Below are 21,955 nucleotides of genomic sequence, written 5' to 3'. Positions count from 1 at the left end.
TTTTCTCCAATGTGTAAATGTCAGTGACTACCCACATGATCCACACCTCTGTCGGCTCAAGATTAGGTTGCCATATTTTGTAGTACTATTATGTAGTGGGACACATGCTAAGCTCATTGTAAAACCAAACTTTATCCACTACCTACCTATTACCTGGCTGGACTTATGCCCCAAACTATACAAGTGAGGAATTCTGAGGGGTTTTTTTTGGTTTTTTTTTAAACCTACAGTGCTCTATGCCTCTGAAAAATTGCCATTCTCCCTTAATACACTGCCACAGCTGTGGCTAGAAAGTGCTCCAGGTGGTCAGCACTTGATTTAAACAGGAAAGAGCTACTCTCCCTTAAAGCTGAACCTTGCTTACTCCTGTAATCTTTCTCTCTCCTCTACACTTCTGTCCTAATGTAGAATTCACTTTTTCTTTTAGCTCGTAACAGAGAAGAAGGGTTGATAACTTCATGAAAATTAGATCAGGAAAAATGAAACAAAAATCGGGGAGAACTGCTCAGTAAATATGTGAAGACTTAAAACAGCAGTAGCTGATATACAGTTTTAAGTTCTTTGAAAGGGCAAAATAGAAAATTTTTGATTAACAAAGCAATATTTAAAACAAAAGTTGAATCAGAGTATTTCTTTTCTCAAATACTTATTGTTTTTCCAATGCTTTCCATGAGTACCCATGCTCTACTAAAAAGAATGAGAAAATAAATGATTAAACGTATACAAGTATGTTGCAAGCTTTTCTGAAATGGATTTAGAGCTGAGAGTCTTAACACTTCCAGTGACAAGACCCTGAGGTCAACACAGCTGTGGCTTTGATGGCTATTCAAAAAATCCTTGTTGATTTGGTCAAGCTAAAAGTGATTTACTTTTCAGGTACTCAGAGTTTCCACAACAGATGGCTTACTAATAAGCATTTAACATCCCACTGGCATCATGCAGATGTGCATATGAATACATAGGACTCAGCTGAGCTGGCTGCACAGACATGCTCTATGAAGAGCTCACTGTCTAAATAAACAAATCAGGAAGAAAGTTAGAATGGATGAAAGGAAATGGTATCAGAACAGTGAAGATGAAGCTGTCTTCTCTCAAAGTAAAAAACAATAAGATGGCTTATCTGTATCTGATCTTAGACAAATTTTACTACCGTCATGTTGTTTGGTCCACTTAAGGTCACGATAACGGTTCCTGGTGGTCCAGGAGGTCCAGTTAATCCAATATCACCCTGAAAACAAAAATAAAAATGGAGCAATTGCACATAATATATTGTTCTTGTTTCAAATTACTATCCCTATTTTTTCAAATTTGTGAACATTTCTCTGTCATTACGCTTAGCCATTAATGAACTCAACATTTCTCTTTGTTTGTTATTTATCTTCCATAAAAAGGCATAGGGAGGACTTAAGGCTTCTATGACAATCTCTTTCTGGGTGAGAAATTAAAAAATGCCTATACTGATTTATGCTCAAGTATCTAGAATTAGCTTAAAGAGAAAGTATTTTTAATATTACTTACTTAAAAGTTTATAAGAACATTTTATCTCCAAATCACCTAAAAATATCCCCTTATAATTATTGTAGTTTTTCTCCTAGTCTGAGTAAGTCAGTCAATAAAATACATGCAGTGTCTTCAGTGACACCCGCAAAACTGCAGTCTGTATACTGTAAGTAGATGATTGTAATGTATTACTGACAGATACAATTGGCTTTCATGTGATTCTGACCTAAAACATCAAAATTATAGTATACTTTTCCATTAAAGATCTTTCAGAACAGGAAAAGGCCTAAATGTGATCTTTCTGTGGAGCTCAAAGGTTATCCATAGTTTTAAGGGATTTTAAGTGTGCACTTGAAACTTAACTGCAAAGAAAGCAGCACTCCATAAGGAAGCAAGACACTTCACAGCCAACATCAAGTGAGCTACTATTCACTCGATGTCATCAATTCTATTTACAGAAATTTTGCCAAGAAAATTCTTCCTGGTAATAATTACAAAATCAAAATTAATCTCACTTTCAGATAACGCTGTTTCAGCCTGCAGTTGAATCTGTGCAGGTCAATTAGCATAACTTTGTGATACCCCAAGTACTCAAAGGGATCCTGCAGGGACATTAAAACTGACTACGGATACAATTGCAGGATCAGGTCCTAGGAGACAATAGATTTGTTGATATACATTTCTATCTTAATGTAAGTTATGTTTGACACAAAGTAAGAATATGAAAGACAAATCATCTGACTTTTTGTTCAAAACCTGGAAGGTTCTCTTAGAAAGACTTTCTTGAGCTTTTCTAGCAATAAGAGGGCAGACACGGAGAAGATGTTCACCGTAAGAAGTTGTGAGTCTACAGATGCTATATATTTATCAATGTTTACCTGCTTGGATAAGCATTTACGAATGCTGTGTGCTAACGTTATACAAATTAATTTAATGAGATGTGTTAGTAAATATTAACTGCTGGCTCCTCTTAAACTATCAGCCTGTTTCTACTTTTCTATCAGGAAGTTTATATCATCAGTTCTTATGTGAAAACAGTTTGTCCTTAGATATTAATTGTCATGTTCCTATCTTCCAATAGGAGACTTTCATGTATCTACTGAAAATTCTTTTATTTCACAGTACTTACTTCTCCAAACATGCCACCATAATATATTAGAAAAAGCAGAAAATGGCAACAAAACCTTAAAAATGTTTTAAGTATTTTATACAATTACCTTTCTTCCTTTGTTTCCAATTACTTTCATTCCCATGAGACCCTGTGAAAGAGACCCAAATGTTAGTGTTTTTTATTTAAAAAAATACTCATAAAATGTGTGAACAGATGTTACAGTAAATAGGAACTTTTCATTTTTATTACCAATCTGAGACTACCTTAGGTCCTGGAGGTCCTGCTCTCCCTGGCACTCCCTACAGAAAGAAAGATGCATAGTGTAAAACACTACAATCTTCAGCACCAATTTAGGCCAGTTAATTAGGCCAGGGCATTTCCGCTGACTACCAGGTTCTACATAGGAGGTTCCAAGTACACGGTTTTCACCTCTGTTATATCACACTTTTATTCATTCTTCCACCTTTACAGCTGCAATTTGTTGTGAAAGCAAAGGACAGTCGAATGTTTACACGATCTTGTTTGCAAACAGATATATCTCTCTTGCACTTCTACACATTAGTATGTCATGTGAATTTATAAGCAATTATTTGAAAATGAAAATTTATTCCTAAATGGATGAGAATACTTTTGAAAATGTGGAAATTATCAAGCATAAAAATAATCAAAAGAAATTGGAGAAAAAAAATATAGATGTGTGCGTAAAGGCATGGATTTCACATACCCACAAGTTCATACTCACTGAAACTCCCGGAGGGCCCTGTGGTCCAATTTCCCCAGGATATCCTCGAATACCCTGGGAACCCTGTATATTTAAAAAGAAAAAGGAATAAACGCCATGGCAAGATTATGAACAATTCATAATGCTAAATTCAGTGAACTGAATAATAACCAGAGAAGCAGCACTATCCTTGGATTTCCTTTTCATGTCTCAGGATAATATAGAAGTATAATTCCTCCTCATTGCATCGTTGGTTGGTATATTATTTGAAATATGAAAATACCTATCTGTTCTAAAACTAAATTACTTAAATGGGAGTATAAGTCCTATTTAATGCAACTATGGACGCTCTCATTATCCACATAATGCTACTGTTAACCCTATTAAGCCCTTATTTTCTAGGATATTCTATGCAATAAATTCTACACTTTAAAACTTGGAGAACTAAAAATGTCCATTTTCAACTTAATGCAGGTTCTCCATTTATTGTAAGGGTTAAAAGAAATGTCTGCTCTGCCTTCTTCTATGTTCTGTACATATGGATCATAGTGTCTTGTACTAATGCTTCCCTAGAAGCTGAGCTGAACTAATCTTTTCAGTCTTACCTCATGTGGAATTTCTCTCCATTTCTAAAATATTTTTGTTTGTCTCTATCTCTTGTGTATCTGTTTTGAGATTGGGTGATCAGAGCTGAGTACAACCATCTACATGGAGGTATACCAGACTATCATGAGAACATTTGAATTTGGCATTTTTTTCCAACACTTTTCTTTAAGTATCCTAGTATTTTCTTTGCTTTATGTCATCTCCTGCCCACTGACTAAGATGTCTTTATTAAACTGCTCCCATTGATGCCCAGATGTTTTTCCGGAGTAGGAAGTCAGTAACGTAAATAAGCTGATCAAATTATTCTTTCCAAAGTATATTAGCATGTATTCATGAAAAATAATTTCATCTCCCATAGCTAGCTGCACATCTACCTGGCTTAACTGCATGACTTTACGGTATCCTAGAATTTTCAGTCGTTTCAGTTACTTTAAATATTGTATATGATTTCTCAGGTTGTCTGCCACCTGATTTTCCCATCCCACTTTACTAACACATGATGGAGACTACTGTTTCTGATGGCAAAACTAATTACTACTGATTTAGTGTACTCTAAGTGTTGAAAAGTCAGAAGAAATTTTTTGTATATATTTTATTATATTAGCCAGATTATATAAAGTTAATAGTATTTAGAGACACAGAGTTATTTTCTGGTTTAGAAATTAATGACGCATATTTGTAAAATTATATATACACACACATACACATATCAACGAACATATCTCACTATCTTAACTCTGAATTACCTGAAGTCCAGGCACTCCTGGCAACCCAGGGTCTCCTTTTGCACCATAGCCTTGGTTATATCCATCTGCTGGGCACCCCTGGACAATTAGGAAGAAAAGTACAATAAGGTTATGCTGTAGAACTCTTTAGTGGAATTTAAGACTTCAATTCTTCTAATACAGTATATGGGGGGGCAGGGGGAGCAGTATCGGAATTCCATAACAATGGCAACTACCCAAAATGGATAGTTCTACTTTTAAAAAAGGTTTTATTAAATAGAATGTACCATTTTCAGGCATATCACTCCTTTATGTTAGGAGTAGTCTTCATTTCAGCCATACATACTTCTCTCACCCACAGTCCTGACCTTCTTAAAATTTTCTCATATTTTTTTCTTTTAAAACACTCTGTAGTGCATCTGTAGATTTCCAGGCAAATTCTCAAGCTGCTTTGGAGAGGGGCTTAGTTCTTTGTGTGTTTGAAAGGAATAAAATTATGAAACGCAATAACAGTAGCTAAAGGAAAAAGAAATGCTGTGTTGTACCCTGGGGTGAACGTGACTAGTATAGACCAGGCACCAGAGTTTGTGGATCCTTCTTCTGGAAAGTAAACTTTTTATTTCCCATGTGTATATTTGCTTTTCCAGCAGCAAATATACACAAAGAATTTTGTTCACCACTAAATATTTCATATACTAGGTTGTAAAAACTGACCTTCTCTCCTTTGACACCAGGGATACCCTAGAAAGAACAACAACAATCATATCACAAAAACAGAAAGACAAGAGAGACAACGGTGAAAGGATACATTCAAGACATTCTCTAAGTGCAACGATCTCGGTGTATAGCCACATTTAGGTTTGCTGTGCCAGACTACAATTTCAGAAGAAAGGGCATATTGTCAAAAAGTAGCCCAGTCTCACAGTCACAATATTACAGGTGAATGCAGTTTTAAAGCTTGATCAAAAAAAAAAAAAAAAAAACCACCACAGGATTGCTGGTAGAATATTAAAGATCATGTTTAGAAAGTATCAGATTTGAAGCCAATGGAACTTGATAGGCAGCATCCCTTTTTCCATTTGCTGTTTAGAAGAATTTTGTATGTATGTATGTATGTGTACATACATATATGTACACATACAGACAGAGAAAAAACAAAACCTGGAGTTAAAGCAATGGAGACATAACCAGAAGATCTGGCTTTGGTTCCTGGTTCTGTTATTGACTTCATTAGGCAATATCCTCAAAGATATTTAGGCATTAACTGAAACTGGCATCTATTAAATACATATTGGACACCTTTTGAAATTTGGGTAGTAAATCTTCATGAATATCTCTTGAGACTGCAGTTTTGAATACCCAGCTTGAGACACTAAAGAGCTAACAGCAGTTGATGAATTTGCATGCACTCATCGCCTAAGAAGTCAAGGCCCAACATGCAACAGATTAGACATCACTTTTAACCTTTATTTCTTATCTCCACAAGTTTTTATATTAATAAAACAGGATAACTATATTTTCCAACCCATAAGTAAGTGCTGTTAAGACCAGTTAATTCGAGGCTTTATGCTCTTTCGGTGAATGGCCGCATCTGGTAGAAATGCGCACAATCATGAACTTCACAGACACCTACTGGAACACCTGGAGCACCTCTTCTACCTGGAGGACCCGGAAAACCTCGATCGCCCTGGAAGTAGTAAGGGTGACTGTTAATGTATATTATTATTTGGATACTGATTTCAGTAGGTGTGATTACAAAAGACATTTCATGTTATTATGCTAAAATTATAAATTGCACTACCACTAGATTTGCTAAGTGGGTCACAGCCTGACTGTGCATGTCTTGACCTCTTGCCCAGCGACCAGACTTTATTGGCTATGCCAAACCACTGTTTCACCAGAAAAGTACGATTCTCTGTAAAGGGCTTTCTTCTGACTTCCACTTTCAGAATGCCGAGAGCTACGAGCAAAGCAAAACGAGTAAACAGCCTGCAACCTTACACTAAGCCTTTTCTATTAATTGCTTTCAGGATGCATGAATTATCACTGCAAGCTAGATATTGGTGAGGTAAAATTAACTCTCTCTTTTATAACCTCTTTCAACAGGCAGATTGGTTGGGCTGAACTGATTAGATCTGAACTTTTAATGAAAGAAATGTTATCTCTCAAAACAGCAATATCAGGTTAATTCTTAACTTTTTAACAAAGGCCATTAACATGTATTACCTAATTATCTATCGTACACAAAGGCAGCACTTTTTCTCCCTCTGGCCATTGTCATGAGTGAGTATTGTCCTAGTTAATAAAGTCATAAACCAAAACAAATCAAAATTGTTGTATATTGGGGGGGGAAAATTAGGAATGCTTTTTGGCCGTTCCTAAGCATAGCCCAAACACAATCCCCACGCTTATAACAAGCAGCTTGATTTCTACCTTTGTGCCATTGCATCCTGGAACACCCGGGCGCCCAGGAGGACCAACAGTTCCCGGCTCACCCTAAGAACAAGTGCAAGGATGACACAAGCTTTGTTTTTGCACATTCATATTCCCCTACAGCAACACTGAAACAGTTTATGCTGGAGCAGAATTTCACAAAGACTTGACAGATTACAATGTGTTCTTCAACCAATACAAGGAATAAGAACTACTGATGCCAAGATAGTTATCTTTAGGTTAATTGATAGAGACAATGATGCCATCGTTGACGCTACAGTGAGCATGTTTGGCTGAGGACATTCACATACTGAAGACTGTGTTAAGAGAGAAATTGGGTAAATCAGATTTCTTTTTACTTACTGGAAGACCTGGAGGTCCTGAAAATCCAGGTATTCCTGGGACTCCCTAATGATATAAAAAAAGAGGAGGAACATTACAAGTATTAGGGAAAAGCTCATGATGTAATATTTTTTGTTCTATTTGTGAGAAGGAATTTGAGTATGATTCTATGAAAAGATCATCATTTCATTACTTTATCTTCCTTAACCTGACTTTCTCTGAATGTGTACCAAGTGTAACGGTAGCTTATGAACTACTAAACATAGATAAATCCCCCCTGCCAAACAACCCCCTCTCAACAGCCCTTTATGAAATTCTAGTTTCACTCATTCACAGCACACACCAATATTAAATACATACAACATGGACCTTATATATAACGTGTAGCAAAAAAGGTGTAATTTCTAAAAGCTGGAGAATGCATGTGCACACTCAGTCATAAGTTTTAAAAATATACTAAAATCATATATAATGTATTGTTTTTATTTTTTAGAAATTATTGAATCAAGTTAGCATTTAATATGACATTAATGCATACATGTTTGTTTAAAATAGAAATACTTACTCGTATACCTTTAGATCCTGGTAAGCCCATAGGCCCTGGAGAACCCTAAACCACATGGAAAACAACTTATTTTAGTATAATTGACATATTGCACACATACCAACATAACATGCACTAATTTTTAATAACAGTACCAACATGTGCACATACAACTATATAAATAAATATATCATTTGTGCACTATAGTCACTAAAACAAACAAGTGTTTAATACAATGTGCATAAATCCTGGCCTCTGGACCTCTCTTTTAGTGTTTACAGGGAATATATATCTCATCACAGGTCAAAAAATAACAGTCAAGGTACGTTGAGAAGGCAGCTGCTATGGATCTGTTCAAACTGTAAGACCTGGAAATGATTCTCTGGGAGGAAATAGCTGGAAGCCTCACTGGTACTCAGGAGAGCTTTTCAGCTCCCAGGCACAATTGATGTCCGCATAGCGTCAGGTATATGCATACACCAGCTGCGCTCCCCTCCAGTGTTTGCACAGAAAGGAAATCCAGAGGCTGAAAGAGAGCTAAGCAGGATGGAAGAGCAGAGCTGCAAGGAAGACAGTGAAGCAGGTCAGGGCACAGTCTGAGCAGAACCTAGATAGAATTGTTTCAAAATTTACAGCTTTATTGATAGTAAGGAGCAATTTTTATTTTACCCAGAAAGCAAACGGGAAACTGAACAGAACTGCACAGCTCCTAAAGTCCTGGGTGGCATTCATTTTAATGTATTGTACAGGCCTTGGGATAGGAAAAGCTAACTGGAATACACTATAATACACAACATACAGGCTAACAGAGATGCCCTTGCTATTTAAATTATCCTTATTTCTTGTCATTCTTTCAGAAGTCATTATAACTTACTAAAGGGGAAATGCTCTACTAAACACTTCTCAAGGAGTTTAAATAAATGGCTCATCAACTTATGTGAGCTCAAATGCAAATATTAATGCCACAAAGTATTTAAAAAAAAAAAAGATAGCATAGACTATTGCAGCAACACCTAGAAGAGAATTAAAAACAACATTTATTTAAAGGTGTAGATAAGAGCTGGGACCACATTAGTGCCCGTCCAAGACACGATGTGATTGTGGCAGTTCCTTTGGTCTTTCTTCCCGATTGATATGGTGGCTGAGTTCAGGCCATACTTACACACAAATAATTTATTAAATCAATTTATTGACGACAACAGGAGTGATGTTCCTCAAGACAAATATAAATAAAACGATTTGTAATGATTAATACATTTGCTCTTTCTATTCCTTCAGGAGTCAGTAAAAATCCTTATTTGGTCTCTGTTTTAGGGAAAGAAAGCCCAAGTCACCAAACCCACTCTCCCCATACTACAGGCAACTATGACACCTGATATTATCTGAACACGGCAAGATCTATCTTAAAACTCAGCTATCCAGTCAATATTTCTTAAGTCTATTTTGTTTCACTATTTGTCTCTGTAGTAGCTTGTTTTCTCTATTTCCAGCAATTGGTGTCAGAGTGCACTGTTAAGACAAAATTGCAGTTATGCTACTAAAAATCAGTTAGACCCCTGTGCATTCCCTCTGGCAGTTCAATTCAGATGCTTTAGCACTGGCCTCCAGATAACTGACAACAAAAGCCCATGTTCATATCAGCTACTCAGTCAAATATGAACAGTGAAGCTGATGACCACACAACACACCTCACCAAGGGGGAGACTCTGAAAAAAGGTTTCATTTTCCCACATAATTTTGTGCTCAGTTACAACTCTCACAGAGAAACACAAACCTAGTCTCTTTCTCTCTCATGTGCACAGAAACAGGTGGGAACCTACCTTAGGTCCTTGTGGCCCTGGAGGCCCTTCTGGGCCAGGAAAGCCTCTAAGACCAGGTGGACCTGGAATGCCAGGGAAGCCTTTTTCACCCTGTAAACGTTAAGAGAAAGCAGTCCTTAAAACACTCTTGAATTATCCTTTTAATAATTTATTTCTAAGGTATTCATTATAAGTTAAGAGGTATGCAAAATATTTGCCTACTACCAGATTACATTATCCCTGACCATACAGACCTGTTCTTGCGGTGCTGTCTATGTGTTGTCTAGGCCATGTGCTACAACCGAAGTAGCATGCTAATAAGCATGGATGAAGATACCAGCAGATGTCTGTACTCACGTTTTTGCAGAGTGCAGAAGTTAACTGGCAGCATGAAAAGTTTATCATGCAGCTGATGTACATTCCTTGTTAACATTTCTAAAATGTGCTTAGCCCATATGAACAACACAAACCTGAATCCAACATGGCACTCCCCATTTGTAGTTGGCAAATTTAATGGTTGCTGCTGTACAGAAGGGTCAGTTCCAAACCATCAGTTCACCTCTTAATGCAAACCACGTAAAGAAACAGTATGAGTCAAACACAACAAAACTGTTCAAATAGAATAAAAAGGCATTTCCTTTAAGAGGCAACTTTTGTGTTCTGAGTCTCAGAGATTAAGCCACTCAATTCCTTTTTATGTCTTTTTAAGGTCAAGTTCAAATAACTAAACCATACAGAGGAAACACAGAAGATTAAAGTTACACAACTGAATACTGGAGGCTAAGCTACAGCTGCAGGAGTATTTGTAGGCTTTTAGTGAAATACAATGAAGACACAAATCTTATCCCGGTGAAAATACAGTGCTTCAAGCTCAGAAGCTCACAGAAAACAGTTTCAGCTCTACAGATAGCAGCAATTCAGAGTGCTCAATTTTATATCAGTGAAGAGCTGCCTGTCCAAGACGTTTTACATCATACAGATGACAGAGAGGATGGGGTTCTCAGTTCTCTTTGATCCAATTTTCCTATGGCTTTATCAGAGGAGAGTTATGCAAAAAAGTATTTGAAATGCTGCTGTGTAAAAATTCTGGTATCTTATTTTTAGATGTACAAGAGAGAGGATTCAAGGGAAGCCTTGGGGAAATGAAAACACCTTGGCTTGTCCCTTCACCAATTCTAGCCCCTTAAAATACCCCAAACTGACTAAATTTAAAAGAGCTTCAGAATTTAAAAAAATATACATATATATAAGCATAGAAGATAATCTCGGAGTATTTGAACACAACTCAAAGATGAGGAGTGCATTATGAAGTATCTGTGAGCTCCGAATTATAAACTGGCGTAGCTGTTTTTTATAACAAGTAGTTCAATTATTTCCTCTAGCACAGTCCAAGGCAAAAAACTCCCCAAAGGCTACACCAAGAACTGCCACTGGAGGGGGTGAGGTACTAACTCACAGAAAAATCAAACCCTTACTTGATCTTCCTCTACAGAGCCTGCTGCCCCCTTACAGCAGCAGCGAGAGTGTTCTCTGTCTAGAGAGCAGCTGTCCGCTCTTCCCAACACCTTCTCACATCCCCATTATAGCACGGGTAATTTTATCCTCACTTTGTTCGGTGGGTTTTTTTTTTTTTTTTGGACAGATCAGCTATGGTCACGGCCAATTTCTTAACATTCTACAGTTATTAAAAGAAACTGATTAATTTAATTGCCCTGACTTCCCAAAGCTACCTAAAAACCTTTATCAGTGTAAACAATGACTATAACCTTTTAAGTGCTCAGCTGATTTAATGCGCAACTGATGAAGATAAGTTGCTGGTGTCCGTTTTTATGAATGTTTCCCTTTTAGTGGGCAGCTTAAGTTATCTGTTCTAATTTTTCAGTTGGTCCCAACTTACACTGATTAGATCGAAGTCAGGTTAGACCAACTAAGAACATGAAAAATACACATAGATTTTACTAATGACATGAGTATTCTCCTTTCCTACTTATGAAAATATGCTTTAATAATGCATATGTAATTTACTTTTAAAGAACTCTTCTCCACCACTGAAACTGAGCTTTCTACAGGCAAGACTGGGAGTGTTTACCGAGGTGCGATAGGATGTACTCTCTTGGCAGTAAAAGTACAGGAGGAAGATATGAGTAATTCTCTACCAGTCAGATGTATGGATCAGTGGGAGCAATCGCAGCTCTAAGCTTATACAGACATCCTAGTGTGTGCATGGCTGGAACCTATTTTAAGGTTTAGTATGCCAATCACTGTGTCCAGAATTAGCCTGAATTACAGCCATGATTTCTTTAATAATGTCCCTTTCATTTGTGCATCAGTTGTTTTCCAACTACAAGCAAGAGTTTGAAAGAATTTTTGGCATTTGTGTAATTCAGATTTGTTTAAAAGCCACACAGAAGTTCTGCCAAGCTACTATTGGCAACAGGCAGAGCTGCAGCTCTGTTACTTTTGACTTGACGCTGTCCCCTTACTGCTGGCAAGGTGTTTCTGAATAGGATCCAGAAACTCACCTCTTGTCTCTGTTTGCAGGAGACTTATCTGCTTAATACCAGTGCATGTAGCTTCCTTTCAGGATCTAGAAAAGGCTGGGAGCTGTGCAAGATCCAAAGATGGAGAGAGGGAGGCTCTGAACATGACTGTTGACGATAGTATGAAATGTGTAATAGGAAAGCTGCTGCTGGGGTAATGCTGTCTGTGGGTGTTCTGTGTTAAGAGTTCGTAGAAGGGACCTAGTGCTTCACTAGTGCTTCAGATACTTGTTCTGTTGATATTTGAATATCATGCAACACCTTAAACATGAACTAATGCATTTTTAATTAAAAGAAAATTAAATATCTTCCTAGTTGAACAGTGCATCTAGAGTTATTTTAATAGATATTTTGTAAGGTAAGGTATTCCTCTTATAATTCTCCACAGACTCTGTTGACAGAATACCATCACACAACAAATCCACTCACTATGTAAGTTCAACTAATATAGTAACAATTTGCTGGTATAAACTAATCTTAAGAAGGGAAAAAATGTATTTCCTCTTACCTTATTACCTTTCATGCTATCACAAAAGCAGGGATTTTTACCTTTGCACACACAGTTCTGAAAAAGAAAAAACAGAAAATCTATAAGAAAATTCTTTTCATTGTGTTCTTTGGTGGAGGACAAGTTAGATCTCAGAGGCTTTGGTAAGATGTCCGGAGTTTTAAGACCTGCTTGGAGGGCTCAGTGCTGCTCTGCAGCATCCCAACCTCTGTTTGGCTCCGTGACCTCAATTGCCAAAATATGGCACACCTCTTTGGGAGCAACAAGAGTTTGGGAAAATTCAATAACTAAGGATAAAAAGATACAGATTTTATTGTTCACACTGAAGTTCAGCAGGAGGGGAAAAAAAAGTTCATCATGTAACTCAATAAACAGCATAACTCTAAATTAGCTAGTACCTGTACTAGGAAGTTTTAGTAGTGTGAAACTCAGCAGCCCTGCAAAACGCGTCTGAGATTCTGAGTGAACATGAGAATAGTTAACTCCTCTATGCCCTCTTCCTGCTACAGCTACCATGCACTCTAGCCCGGTTCAGCTAGGATAATTCTGCAAAGGATATTTCCACACTCATGTAGATATGTCCTGTGTCACTGGAGTGGAGGGAAAAAAAATAATAATCCTTTATTAACACAAATATTATATATATTAAATTATCATAAAGGTTATCAAAGTTACGTATTTCATATAAATGTGGAGTATATTGCATTTATTGTCCTTCTTTGTATACTTTAATTATTCCTTTCCTTTTTGAAGCTCTTGCTGAATGACTTCTTCAATTGTACCAGCCTGGAAAGAAGGTTATTTTTCAGTTCATCCCCTCATTTTAGTATTTGTATGTCTATCATTATGACAATATATATGTTACAGTTCCAGACAATAAGGGGCTAAATATCATGTATTTGTTACAAATAATTTTTTCCTGAAATGCATAAAACTCGGATAAGAAAGAAGAACTGTATTTTTGCTTACAAGATTACAGCCTTTAAGATGGTACAATATGAAATATCTACTTAGATCTTGAAGACAGAATTAATTAAACCCTACAGCTGGTCATAATACAACAGCAGCACTGTTCCAAATTTATAACTTTTCCAGTGATGTTCTCAAAGAACAGAAGACACAAAGAGAGAGGAAAAAGCGTTCTCCATGACATTTTAAGGATAATGTCACTGTCATTACATTTGACTTTTCATACAGCAGTATGTTCAGGTAAAATATTTTACAGGACTGGAAAACATCTTTCAGGCAGTCCTTCCCACAAGCTAGAATGAATTTCATCTATCTTCATCATTCAAAATAAAGTATCTGGTCTCAGCAAACTGTCTTCATCTCCTACACAGTTGATCTCCTCTGTCTTTTTCCATTGACTATGGAAGGAAACTCAGCATGGGGCTGGGAACAATTCTTCCCATCTCTTTTAGGTGCCTCCTTCACAAAGGAGGGAAGATGTGGCAGGTCCCTGCTGTTCTCTTTTGACTAGGCAGCTACTGACAGTAGCTGCTGCTCTTTCAGGTGACTGAAATGAGGTGAGATGAATCCATGCAGGCGGTATTCCTCAGGTGAACAGCTATTTAAATATTCATTTACAAAAGAAAACAAAGTGGAATCAGCTGGCCATGAAAAGCAAATCCTCCAAGAAATTATTGTGACTGCATGGGTTCCTCTGGACAGATTAATAGGTGATTGCTTGATGTTTCTAGCTAGGTTTTTAAAGAGTTACAAACCTTAAATACTTCTTTAAATATGCCAAGGAATTAAGTATCTCTCTTCCCCCTGATCTGGCTGCTAAAATTTAAGTAAAGTGGTACTGCACCAGAAATTTGGAAAACTAAGCTGACATGTAAAACAGAAGCCATGTGACTAGGCTACCTTCACTATTTTTTTTAATCAGTACAACTAAATTGCCAGAGATTCGTACAAGAATAAACAGTAGCTCAGAACTAACAACAAGCAGCATCCCTGATTTCTTCTCTGTAACCCCTATTAGTTTGACACTGGGTAATCTTACACCTCAAATGGGCAGGTCTGCATAGGTGACCACAGTTCCCCTCAACACTTGTGTTCCCTTGGGCAAACGACTGCCTTTACAATCATGGAGAGCATGACTCACACCTACTGCAATTCTCTTTTCACAATTCGCAATCTTGTACTACTGTAAGTCCATTTATATCAGAGCGGTTACTCTTACACTATATCTACAGTAGTGAGAGATTGAGACCTATTACTAATCACAAGGTAAGAAGTCCGTGCTCAGAGTGAACCCAAATACATACAAAAATGTAGCTGCACATATTATGATAGGGTAGGTAATAAAATAATATTTACTAAGAAAAGCAGTCTCCTACACTTTATTTTGCAATTGTTGTCTGTTAGGTATTTTTTCAAACAGGCTATTTCCCTTCCACAGCATGCAAGTTGTACTTTTTGGCAAAACCTGCTCAGCGGTGTATTTAACAGAGGGCACCCTCAGTTTAACCTGAGCAAATGGTAGTATTCTAGCAGTAATTCAGGCCTATTGGACATAACATAGCTGATTACCCCCTCAAACCAGCATTACTTTTGTTTATCAAGTCACACTGGTATGACTGGAAAGAAAGGTTTTATTTAGACATATATCTGCTGATTGTAGATGAGACTGCCAAAGTTCATTGAAGGTAGGTAAAAATCAAAACTACAAATTCTTGTTAGGCCCCCTTCTAGAGGAAACAGGTACCAGATTCATGACTGAGCCCAAGAAAGATGCTGTTTACAGAGGAAAAAATCCTTAGAGTATTCCAAATTCTTTGGATTTGTTCAGTGTAACTGAGAGCAGATTCTGACCAACATTCAAGAGCTTTCCTGATAAATACCCACAGCTGGCTTCTAATCTGGCTAATACTGGTTATTTACCACTATAATTCTATAGCTCTTCATGGAGCTGTACCTCTTTTTCCCCTGAAAGCAAAGTCAGAAGCAGATTCTTCAGAGTATTTGCATGCAAAGCATAATTTTCAGCACAGAGAAATCACCAAGAGAAACGATTCTTCTGCATTTCAGACATAATAGGTACAATCTGATGCGTACTGATAGAGAAGAAAGTTGTTCTTTTAATTTATGATCCCAGATTATCTAATGTGAAGTTAAATGCATGAACAGGTAGAAATTTATGATGCTACATAACTAATCAAGGTTCTTAAACTATTTGAAGAAAAAGAATCTTTGCTCTTCAAGAAGCCAGAACGCTCAGAACTTGTTTAGTTTGCCATTAGTTAGCTTTCAGATCAATTTAGTTGGTTTTGTATAGTTTTGAAGCTAAGCTGAAAAGACCAGAGATGATTTTACACAACACAGACAGTTAATAAGATAATACTAAATGTTTTGGTATTGTGGCTTTTGTAAAGGAGCTTTGAACCAAAAAGTCATTGTTCATTGTACCACTGATGTTATCTGGATGTTTCCACATCCTGGCAAGATGGCTGAAGCTCCTTGATCAAAGGTTCACCATAAAACAATAGTATATTGCCAGGTCATGGGATACAGAAGTTTAATAAATCCTCAAAATCTTCAGATAACACCTACTTAAGCAGATGCCACAGCATAGGTTAACTTTGTTTTCCAGTTCTGTGGCTTTTGTAATAATCATCCACATTTAATTTCAAATATTTAGATATTGTAGATGGAACTAGATTTTTGATTTTAAAAATCTAGGCCAAAGAACAAAGTCAGATACTCATCTGAATCATGCATCGACCAATGAACCAACCCCTCCCCCCAAAAAAAAAATTCTGCTTTTTTTGGAGTAACTTATAGAGGTAATCCTTTCAAAAGTCAAGTGTTTTGGGTGACACTAGTAATTTTATATGTACACATTTATATGTGCATTAAACAACGATGGCCGTAAACGCTACCCGATTCCCCACAGTGGCTCCTGCTTTGTTCAGTGGGCCACTCCACAGCTGGGGCCTTCTATAAACTCACCTGTAACACTGAATTGCACGTCCCACACCGTGGCATTGGACTCTACAGGGCTCTGACCTCTTCCTGCCCCCAATTCAAAGACTAATCTAAGCATCTGCTTTAGAAGTGCTGCTTGAGTCTTCTCCTAGGCTGAGTTCCTCAAAGAAACGGCAAAGAAAGACGGAGAAAAGAACATACTACAGACTACACTGTTACTTGCACAGACATTAATGTAGATTCAGCACGGCACTACGACTCCAAACATTGCAGTCGTGGCAACCTAAATGGGCGTTATCAGAGACTCTCACATAGTTTGCTGCATATTGCCAGTAGGGCTAATTATATGAAGGATGTCAGAGAATGTATTTAGGGATGTTGTTATTAAACATGAATATGTCAAAGGACATCAGAAAGTGTTAATGCAAGGAAAAAAGTAAACAATGATAGGCATTTTCCACTTCAATAGCTCAGACTGAGTTCTGACACCGACATTTGTGGGGCAAGACAGTGATACAGAGTGGTTTAAAGTCAGAGGAAGATGAGGAACAGGCAAAATGAGTCAGAGAGGATGATGAAGCAATATTCCTCCATTGATCTCTTCTTGGAATGACATATACAATCACAGAGCAGTCAGATCACAGTCAGTAGCCAGCTTTTCCAGATCCACAGAAGATGAGAGTAGGTCAGCTATAATTTAAAAATACATATATTTATACTGAAAAATACTGCACCTAGGACAGCCAGCTAGAAAGGGATGTTTCTGCAAGAAGATCAGGCACTATCTTCTTTAAATATGTTTCAGATGAAGCCTACATAGTTACCGGGAGCCGTGTTACAGTGCCATGCAGTACTACCACTCTCAGGACCACAGTGGATGAGTTATAAAGACATTCAGATGAAAGCTGAGATGAAATCAAATGTATTCTGTTAGAGTATACTAATCTGGTGGAAGTGGGGCTCAAATTTACAATTTTGGCCTGATTGGTCTTTAATTTCATGGGTGAACTCCACTGATTCCAGATGTAAATTCTGGTTAACATAAATGAAAGATTACAGCGTAACACGGGGAATTTTAAAATGAATTAAGAGCAGGGCAAGTAATAGGCAATAATTACGCCGGACAGTGGGAATAGCCCAGGTGTCTTCTCTCAAGTATGTGGTAAAGCTGTCACTTCCCTGCCTAAGTGGTTCTTGTGGCTGATCAGGCTCATTATTAAAAATGCAAGTCTGATCTTTCACTTAAACTTTATTTTTTATTAGCACCTATCCTCTCATTAGGTCTTTATCTTCTAGAGCCACTAAAGTCAAACTGCACCAGAAAATGAAATTAACACTTGTTGGACAAGATCTATTTTTCTGTGATACATTTTTTTTTCTTTTCCACCATTCTGCCCAAGAATGGTATTTTGGTAACCTACAATTACGCAGGTCTTCACAATGGTCCTTTCTAAACAGAAGTATCAGCTCCTTTCCAGTTTTCTGTAATTCCTATAAAATTCCAATACTTATTAAAAATTAAATATCAGTGAGCCAATTCCTTTAAGAGTCTTGATTATGAATTTTCAGGGCTGCCGACGCGTTTAGATTTCTAAATTCTTCCCGGCTGTCTCAGTGCAATGCAATCACTTTGCACATTCAAGCTGTCTATAAACCACAACTGAGTAGAGTGAATAATATTACTCAAATAGTTGATATTGATATATTCCTTAAAAGTACAAAGGGCCCATTTCTCTAACATTCCCTACAATATTTTTTCTATTACATCTAATAAAAGTGGGTGCAAAACATTGTGATTACAGCAAGAGAAAAAACTTTGCTCTAGCATTTATCTACACTACAGACTTGTGCTGGGGTAGGTATGCTCCGCAGGAACAAGAAAAGCTGCCGTTTCTGAAGGACATTGTGGTGCTAGCTAAAGCCTTTAGCTTGGACATAATTATGTTTTTGACAGTTTATTCTAATCTGCTCAGGTAGAGGATCTGAGAACAGAGCTGTACAGAAAAGAGTTCCTACTACAATTTAAAAAGCTATATAGGGAAAAATTTTTCCTCAGTCTGAGATGCACTTGTGTTAGAACTGATAGACAGACTAGCAAAGTTAGTGATACCATCTAGACATTAGTAGGTACGTGACCTTGGCAGGATATTCCTCTTGTTGCACAACCGTACATCACCATACAGCATACAAGGCACTGGAAAATCAAGTCCCCTCAATCCAAAACATTGCTATCAAAACAAAATACCAGTCTCACAATTACAATCTGTATACTAGAAGTTTTTCATGCATTCTAAGCATCAAACATGAACTCATTCAAATTATCAAAGACCACTATGAACTTTATGTTTTTCTAGTGATTGCTGGACCAGTACAACAAAACCAAATTATTAAACCTTCAATAAATATAGACAAGCACAAATAGGAGATGATGAGATGAAGGAAAATATGTCAGTTCCCAAACCCTGAAACATTGTGTAGTCACTTGTGAATTGGTAAGAAGCCAGACATTCCTACCTTAGACAACTCCTATTAACAACAATGTACGCAATCAGACCTCATAGCATTTTACTTACCAGCTGAACATCTTGCATCTGACAAAAATTCATTCTAACCTTCCATTAAAAAGAAATACACCTGCAACTTTAACAGCTTAGTCTATAACGTCTTATGTAGGGAGAGCTGATCTCAAAGGACATGGCAGAAGACAATCGTAATGCTACAGACACTGCAGCCGTTGAATAAACTCCATTAAACACTTGTAAAGGGAACCCTGCTCAGTGAATAACCATTGAATCAATAGCCCTCCTTGGTGACAAGGGCCTTGTATTACTGGATATGCAATGCTTTCAACATGAGGTGCAGAAGAGAAGTCCTAAGCATTTATGATCATAAGAAAAAGCCTTCACAACATTTCACAAAAGGAGAATTTTTGTGCCTAGCTTAAAAATATGCAATGTCAGTATACAATATGTGTTATCAGTGGATACGATAAGAAATTCTTTACTTCCTATCCTTAATTTTAGACTGTCCAAAGTTCTTTTGGAAGGGAGTTATTCTTTCATCTATCTAAGAAAAGGATATATTTATAATGGCATCTGCAAGCCAACTCAAAACCAGTGGTGAATGTCTGTTATGGATAAATGGGAGAAGCTGCTCCAGATGAACATTTAGACAACTTTCTACTGATGTCAAAAGAACATGTGCATGAAATTCCTTCTTAACTTCAGAAACTTAAACAGTTTTGAAAACCCAGTTTTAGTTTTTAAAGTAAAAAAAGGATTCAGTAAGAATCTTGTATAATAACTATTTTGTAACGTTAGCCAGATCTCTTTATTAAAACCGTTGCCTTTTATTGCAAGGAACAGAATATGAACAAAAAAATGTTAGTAAGAGAAAGTAAAATAGAAGGAAGCAAAGTTTTTATACAACTTCTGCTATCTCTTATGTGCGTTTAAATGAGGTAAATCATGTTCTTGGAAAAACATATAGAACAGCCTGCAAAATTTTTATTTGACTATACTTACCGAATAGGGCATCTTTTTTCACTATGAATATGCCTGTCCGTATGGGATTTTCAAGAAACTACTATAGCATAGCTGCTTATGCTATTCTTACTTAAGTATGCCATTATGCCACCTTGCTCATACTCCCACACACAACTTTCACGGTGCCAACCGTATTCTTGTTCAGGCAGATTCACTACAATTAATCATATGGAACTTCTCTCTTCTCCTCTCCAACTCACTCATGGCTAAGAGTTAGGGAGCAGGGGAATGGTAGGGCTTAGGAAACACCATCGCACCTGCATCTGATTATGATTATGTCAGGACACTATAGGCAAAACATTATCATTTAGCAGAAAGCACCCTGGTGTATACAGTACCTCAGATTGTTGGCAAACTGTATAGTGATGTCCACTAAGGCCTGTGCTGTAGAAGCTGCCTAAAATTACTCAGTATCTATGTAACTAGACCTGGCACACTGTGTGTATTTTTGGAAAACAGTCAGTTGAGAGTCTCTATTGAATCTCTCTTGTTTCTTTGTGTGGCTTCTGTTTTGTGAAGAGCAAAAGACACAGAATTACTCCCTCTTTAAACAGAGGGAAATATGGTTTACTTTCTTTCGTTAGAACACAGGAAAGTTATATACTCTACAAATAATCGTACTAGGGTGAAAGTCGTGCTTAGGGCTATCAGAAACCAGACCAAACTGTTCATGATATATTCAAGCTGGCAAAATCTCCAAAGGCAGTCCAAAAAACCAGGCACTGCTGCAGGTTTCATCTCCTGACCTAGAACTGCCGGGGACAACACAAATAAATATTCTTCCTTTCCACAAGCAAAAAAGGCCAAGCAATTCAGGCCACAGAATTTTGTTTTGTAGCAAGCTCATAAGGGTGCTTAATCAGCTTATTCAGCTGCTAGTATCCATGCTCTTGCTTGCGAACAGAGGGTCACCTTAAAAGAGCCGAGAATACATATAATCAGCAAATTTCTGCTAGCCTACCACAGTATGGTTAGCATTACAGCAGGTAATTTGTATTTCTTCCCAACTGTTGAGTGTAGGAATGGTATTCAGTATAATTATTGTCCCTTCAGGCCCATATATTTGTATATTCATAAAATTCCTGATGTGCATCTTCTATCAAGTGGTGCAAACATGAACAAAAGCAACAGTACCTCGTTCAAAGAAAGCTTATTGTACATGCTTTGGTTTCTCCTTTTTTTTTTTTTCTTTTTTTTTTTTTTTAAAGGCTCTAAGATTTCACAAGTTACTTTCTTGCAATTTCCTCCGAAGTAGTCTGTGGAAAAATGCAGCACAGAGCCCTAGTTAAAATGCCTTCAATGAACCAGGCCAAGTGGAAAACTTTTAAACTTGTAAGACCTGTACCTTATTACAAAACTGCAAAGTTAAAAGAGACAAACAATCAAAATAAAGCTAAAAATATCCTAGGTGTGGTAAAACGGATTTTTTTTTCAGTGTGTGCAAGAGAGACTGTAAACAGTTTAGAAGAAAAAAGCCTTTTTGTATTTCACCTTCTTCCTAGGCTCCTATAATCCATGCCAACATACTGAGCCTTCTAGTATTACTGTTAGGCAGTAGGGCGAGAATGTGACAGTAAAACAGATGACCGGACATCCCATACTGGTTGCATTAATAGCAAAGTATTTTGTTTCAAAGACATGTTACGAT

At 37.2% G+C, this 21,955-nt stretch overlaps 1 protein-coding gene across 1 annotated transcript in view; it reads right to left on the bottom strand.

The window, feature by feature from the left end:
• Positions 1-21,955, bottom strand: part of COL4A3 (collagen type IV alpha 3 chain) — a 67,852-nt gene that overhangs the window by 41,385 nt on the left and 4,512 nt on the right. The window contains exons 2-13 of the mRNA XM_068954148.1: positions 12,830-12,886; positions 9,803-9,892; positions 8,004-8,048; positions 7,460-7,504; positions 7,097-7,159; positions 6,297-6,350; positions 5,378-5,404; positions 4,685-4,762; positions 3,354-3,416; positions 2,875-2,910; positions 2,718-2,759; positions 1,151-1,228 (exon numbers count right to left, since the gene is read on the bottom strand). Of these exons, the coding sequence (XP_068810249.1) occupies positions 1,151-1,228; positions 2,718-2,759; positions 2,875-2,910; positions 3,354-3,416; positions 4,685-4,762; positions 5,378-5,404; positions 6,297-6,350; positions 7,097-7,159; positions 7,460-7,504; positions 8,004-8,048; positions 9,803-9,892; positions 12,830-12,886 (678 nt within the window). The remainder of the gene's footprint in view (positions 1-1,150; positions 1,229-2,717; positions 2,760-2,874; positions 2,911-3,353; positions 3,417-4,684; positions 4,763-5,377; positions 5,405-6,296; positions 6,351-7,096; positions 7,160-7,459; positions 7,505-8,003; positions 8,049-9,802; positions 9,893-12,829; positions 12,887-21,955) is intronic.

Source organism: Struthio camelus, chromosome 9, assembly GCF_040807025.1.
Source record: "Struthio camelus isolate bStrCam1 chromosome 9, bStrCam1.hap1, whole genome shotgun sequence".
In the NCBI taxonomy this organism is placed as follows: Eukaryota; Metazoa; Chordata; class Aves; order Struthioniformes; family Struthionidae; genus Struthio; species Struthio camelus.
The sequence above is the reverse complement of the archived record's forward strand: the minus strand, read 5'-3'. Positions and strand labels throughout refer to the sequence as shown.